Source organism: Miscanthus floridulus, chromosome 9 (assembly GCF_019320115.1).
Source record: "Miscanthus floridulus cultivar M001 chromosome 9, ASM1932011v1, whole genome shotgun sequence".
NCBI lineage: Eukaryota > Viridiplantae > Streptophyta > Magnoliopsida > Poales > Poaceae > Miscanthus > Miscanthus floridulus.
In genome coordinates, this window is record NC_089588.1 from 5,037,532 (window position 1) to 5,043,509 (window position 5,978).

General features: G+C 44.1%; 1 protein-coding gene across 1 annotated transcript; it reads left to right on the top strand.

Moving 5' to 3' along the window:
- The first annotated feature begins 403 nt into the window (after positions 1-403).
- LOC136483321 (UDP-rhamnose/UDP-galactose transporter 4-like) lies at positions 404-4,269 on the top strand. Its single transcript, XM_066480340.1, has 6 exons — positions 404-650; positions 1,172-1,388; positions 2,109-2,293; positions 2,380-2,580; positions 3,121-3,282; positions 3,610-4,269. Exons 2-6 carry the CDS (start codon positions 1,259-1,261, stop codon positions 3,928-3,930), a joined length of 999 nt encoding a protein of 332 aa, XP_066336437.1. The 5' UTR covers positions 404-650; positions 1,172-1,258; the 3' UTR covers positions 3,931-4,269.
- The last annotated feature ends 1,709 nt before the right edge of the window (positions 4,270-5,978 follow it).

Below are 5,978 nucleotides of genomic sequence, written 5' to 3' on the forward strand. Positions count from 1 at the left end.
ATGGGTGGGCGGCGGACAGACCGAGGAAGAGGAAGAAGAAGGCTAATTTGCGTGGCCTGTTGGAGAATCTCCATTTTAGGTACCGGAGTCTTCCTACTGTATATCACCTAGATCGGAGAATGGGTATTGGATTTAGGTCTCATCGTTGGGACAGTCTGAGAGCGAAATGCCGAAATCATGGCGAATCTCAATCAGCCGAGAAGTCGGTCAGTTTCAGTTGAATGAATTGCAGGAGAAGAATATTTCGTTTCAAATAAAAAAAATTTGCAGGAGACCAATATACTAGTACACCAAACAGAAGCAGGGTCCCACCGCAGAGATCTGGGAGCTGTGTGTGGGCCCGTTGCGTGCAGCAAAAATAAATAAATACCGAGAGGAGCCAACGGGAGGAGGGGGACCCAAACGAAGACGAGCCAGCGGAGCGGAGAAAACAACACTCCCCTCACATCTCACACAGCCACACCACACCGCGCTCCCCTCCGACACGGGACGGCAGGCACCACCCCTCCCCACCGGCCGGCTCGGAGCGGGCGCCCGCCCACCCGAATCACACAGATCGGGACGCCGGAGGAGGAGCAGCGCCGTTCCGCTTCGCCGGAGCAACAACCGCGGGCGCGGAGAGGCCCGCCCGCCAGCAAGCGCAGGCGCAGGTAACCGCAACCCCTCTCCTCCTCCCCTCCGCGGCGCCGGCGGTGACACGCACGCGGGGCTCGCCTTACGCACCGCGCGCGGCAGGCAGTACGGCGCCCGGCGGCTGCCTGCTCGCCTCGCCGCCCAGACGCAGCGCGTGTGTGCGTGGTTTTCGCGAGTCGTTTCCTTCTGGGGGGTCTCAGTCAGATCCCGTGGCCTCTGCTCTGCGATGCCTCAGTAGGAGGTAAGTGCCCGTTTCAATCTCAGACGAGTGCGGATTCGGCCAGCGCAGTCCAAATTGGTCGTTTTACTCCGCCCCTCCTAGATTTTGGTCCAGGATCCTGCACTTGGATGGAGGGGGCGTGGGAAATCCATCCCTGTAGTTACCTGACGGACCTTTGCCGGAAATCTCACACCCACTGCTCAAAGCCTGTGATGACACTACTGCTCCCTAATATCTGATGTTTATGCTTGCTTTGCTGGGTGGACTTGGCTGGTTACATCTCACTTCACTTATGATTTATCACCTCGCTATCTGCAGTTCAAGCTTGGATCCCTGGATCCCATACCATCGGTCTCTCGGAGAGTGTAATCCAGCGAGCGTTGAGTTGAAGCCGTGCAAGTGGAGATGAGCACTCTGAAGAAATCCGACAAGAAAGCTGCCCTCGACTTCGCAGCGTGGAGTTTCAATGTCACCACATCGGTTGGAATCATCATGGTCAACAAGGCGCTGATGGCCACCTATGGGTTCAGTTTTGGTATGCCTGTGCTCCGCTCGTCCGGGGATTTATTATTTATCATACATCTGACTTTCACCTTCGGTCTCTAGCTCTTGTGTTTCTGGCCACTGAGTGATATTCTGTGTTATGTTGTTATGCGTTTGCTAGATTCCGGACTCAATGCTGTAGGCATATTTGCATTAGTATTATCCTGGTAGATTCTTGCTGAGCGTAGTGATGGTTGGTCTTATTTCATTGTGGAATCCGCATGCATTTTTCTTATGCACATTTGGAGAATTGGCATGGATTTTAAGTGGTTTTAATGGTGCTAATGCAAATTTCCTACCAAAAAAGGGGTTCCTACCTCAATTTGAAATTATGTTTTCCCTTCTGTCAACAAAATTTTTATTGCAAAAACCAAAGTAATAACCAGATTTTCTTTGCTAATGATTGAAGAATAATTGTGAAGTTATAAAGTGCTCCAGCTATTTGAGGTTTCTGCAGAACCTAAAACCTACCTGGCTCCCCTCTTATAGATTTCCTTGCAAAATTGGTAGTGTCTCTGCTAATTGAACCTTCATGGCATTAATGAAAGCAATTCAAACATGCTAGCATATGTGATTTCTTACTGTATGTGAGGTCATCGCAGATTCTACTATATTTCTGCACATTTTTCTCAACAAAGTGTGCATGGATGTGAACTTGGATATATCTCCTGTCATGTCATTAATTACCTTTTCTCTCTCTTTTTTTTTCCAGCCACGACATTAACTGGGCTTCATTTTGTGACTACTACCTTGATGACTATCGTATTTCGATGGTTAGGCCTGAGCCAGCCATCCCACTTACCCCTAGCAGATCTAGTTAAATTTGTGATATTTTCGAACTTGTCAATTGTTGGGATGAATGTGAGCTTGATGTGGAACTCTGTGGGCTTTTATCAGGTTGGTGAAATTTTTAGTAGCTACTATACTATGCAAATGGAACTTTAAATTGTTAACGACTAAATTCATTATATTCCCTTGCTCAGATAGCAAAGCTGTGCATGATACCTGCATCATGTCTTCTGGAGGTTGTCTTTGATCATGTACATTATTCCCGGGACACAAAGCTGAGCATAATGGTCGTGCTTATAGGAGTTGCAGTCTGCACGGTTACTGATGTCAGTGTGAATGCAAGAGGTCTAATCGCGGCTGTTATAGCTGTTTGGAGCACAGCTTTGCAACAATACGTAAGTTTTAGCACTTTTGTATGCAGATTTCTTATACATCACCCAACCACTAAGATTGCTAGCTACCCCTTCTGTTTGCAATTAGCTGCAAGTTTGTTGCCGCACACTTTGAGCCTTTTGAAAGGACAATATGGCACTGTAGTGACAATGATACTTGTTTATTCTGCAAAGTTATCGATAATTAGCAGTTGTCAAATTATTCATTGGTGTTGCTGCTGCTTTAGGATATAGCTCTTTTTTCCTAGAGATTATGAATTGCCACTCACCATGGCCATACTTGGTATTTTCCATATTTGGACTGTCGGACTTGATAAATGTGCTCAGGAATCATAATGCCACTGATATATTGTTCTTTACACAAGTTATAACTCAATTTCCCAAATGTTGAATATGTGATATCTTTTGCCTTTTTTTTTCTACTATTCAAGTGCTCTTGGTACCCCACATTTTCAGAAATCGTTCTATTTGGACTTTGGCCTGTCCTGTACCCAATAAAAGGGGCACAGTTTAGACTCATTATTATTTCTGCTCCTTCTGCAGTATGTCCATTTTCTCCAACGCAAGTACTCTCTGAACTCATTCAACCTCCTGGGCCACACTGCTCCAGCCCAAGCTGGATCACTCCTGCTAGTGGGACCATTTGTAGATTACTTGTTGACAGGCAAAAGGGTGGATCACTTCAGTTTCTCATCGCTTGCTCTGGTAAGGACAGTCTGTAACAATGTTTCTGTCTCTGACCATGACAGTTTATGCTTCTGGTTCTGTATATAATTTGTCTATCTGTTTGCTTATTAGAGATAAAATGGTGATTAGCTGGCATTTTACCTGGTCGATAATTCGCAATACTGTGATGATTTATAAGATCACCACACAGTCTCGTGAATGTTATGCAAAAAACTCCCACAATTTTTCAATGATCTCGTTTGTTCTTGTTGCTGAAATTCCTCCATTTTACTTATTGCAACTATAACTTAGCAACTCGTAGTGTCCTTATTCCTTACTTACCATATCACGTCCCTGATTCTGCAGTTTTTCCTGGCACTCTCATGCTTCATCGCCATTGGTGTTAATCTGAGCCAATTCATCTGCATTGGGCGGTTCTCTGCTGTATCCTTCCAAGTCCTAGGCCACATGAAGACCGTACTTGTTCTGTCCCTTGGGTTCCTTTTCTTTGGCAAGGAGGGCCTGAATCTTCAGGTAGTCCTTGGGATGGTTCTGGCTGTTCTTGGAATGATATGGTACGGAAACGCATCTGCTAAACCAGGCGGCAAAGAGCGGCGCAGCATCCTGCCGGTGAGGTCTGCAAGTCTCAAGGGAAGTTCAGAAGAAAAGGCGGGTACCGAGAAATAGTCTTGCTATATCTGACTGCAACTTAGATGGGGAATTTTTCGTTCCGAGGTTAAATTTCTGGTGAGGTGGCGCAAGTATCACAGATTGGGAACTCTGCCTTGTGTTTAACGCAGGAGACAAACTCGTCCCATCTAGAAACTCAGGATTGTTATAGTTACAGGTAGTGTAAAGCTTCATTTTTTTGGGGCGCTCTGAATCATTTGCAGTGAGTAGAAATACAACATGGTTTACGAGGCTTCAAGACAGTTTCTATCGAATATATAGTGCAGTTGTTTGAGGAGCATACTCTTCTGTATTTCGTGGGGAGTTTTGAATTGCAGTAAGAGATTAATCAAATTATAGGACTGGATTCGCTGAAATGAGTGTTGGGGAACGGAAAGGTCAGGGTTGTGCCGCTCGCAATATGGGCTTGGATCGTCCTGGATCCGTGTTGTGATGGGCTGGCCTCGGAATTTGCAGGATGCGAGCGTAGCATTTTTGGGTGTTTAATTAATTCAACTGACTTATGTGTGCGCTGCCTCAGTGTGTCAGCGTAACTATGGCTTCCGTGCCACTAAAATACTAGTATTAGATATAAGGAAAAAGTTTACGTGACTCGTCAACTATTAACGTTCATCTACTTCACCCTCTTGCCTAGAACGTGGTATTGCTAACTCGGCATATTACATGAATGCTGACATAGATGTACAATATAAAAAAGTCTACATAACCCAACACTAACACTATATTACTAAGGGTCCACTATATAACACTCTCAAACTTGGTATTAGTTCTAAAGTATCTATTAATTAATGTTCAAATGACCTTGAGATAATTTTATATGACTGCTTCGCCACTATAACCTACCACACTAGTCAAATTGCCCATGTCGGAACGCAAACCCATTTATAAGATGGGCTTGCTCATGCCTTTTTCGGATGCATGTGTATTCACTTCAATCCACATGTGTTGGAGTGGATTGGAATGTAACTTAATTTAATTTCAACTCCAATTCACTTCAACACATATGGATTGAGATGGATACATATGCATCCAAACAAAACCTAAAGTGGACGTAGGTTAGGAGGGAAGGAAACTCATTGGTGCAGTGGCCCTGGGAGGAGAAAGCAAGCTAGAGGGAGGTTGAATGTGGGAGGGGATGGTGTTGGCATAGACATGGTGCATGAACTTGATGCCATTGACGAGCATCTAGAGGTAGAGTAGGCAACGGCGAGCATCTGGAGGTAGAGTAGGTGACAAGAGATTATGGACGGCTCATGGAAGGTGGCGTAGGTGGAAAGAGAGGAGAGAAATGAAGACGGGAGCGGTTAGGATGAAGAGTAAAAAAGAAAGAGAATGTGGCCACTTACAAATAAGCCTACATGCAAGCACGAATAATCAGGCTAAACCTTGTTTAGACGATTTTCAATACTTTAAAGGGTGGAACACCTAGTTTTCTGAAGAAGTAGACAAAGGTCAATAGTTGAAAGGGTTAAGTAGACTTTTTCCTGACACAACAAGTTACTATTTTGAGAGGCTAAATTGATTTGGAGAGCTAGCTTTTAGACATTTATATTTTAATATTTTTCATATGCTTTTGGAGTTGTGAACGGTGTGTAACTCAACCGGTTATGTTTCTTATCGAGGAACATGTCCACACATGTCCAGAATTCTCGACTTACATCATAGTGTGATTTAAAACAAATATGCTCTTGAGTTGCTCTAACACAATGTTGCAGATACAACTTGCACTCCGTTTTTTGCGAAGGGAAGAGAGAATTGTATTAAAACTTGGTACAATACATCTCCAAATTACATATTAAAACTTACGCCCTTATTACCGCGCATTACAACTTTTATAAAACTTTCACATAAATCATATAGTAGCATATAGGATAATAGGAGTACATATCAATGCACGCTATAATTCTTTTTTCTTGCAATGCAAACAACACTTGACCATAGTATAATTTTAAAACAACATTTGAGGAGCGATCGATCGAGATTCCACAGCTGCCTTCACTCTTGGATAAAGTCATGCATATATCCCCATAGTCTGCATGCCGGTT

Coding starts and splice junctions, on each gene's coding strand:
- LOC136483321 (XM_066480340.1), top strand. CDS start 1,259: ATGAGCACTCTGAAGAAATCCGACAAGAAAGCTGCCCTCGACTTCGCA. Junction 1,389..2,108: donor CACCTATGGGTTCAGTTTTG/GTATGCCTGTGC, acceptor TTTTTTTTCCAG/CCACGACATTAACTGGGCTT. Junction 3,283..3,609: donor GTTTCTCATCGCTTGCTCTG/GTAAGGACAGTC, acceptor CTGATTCTGCAG/TTTTTCCTGGCACTCTCATG.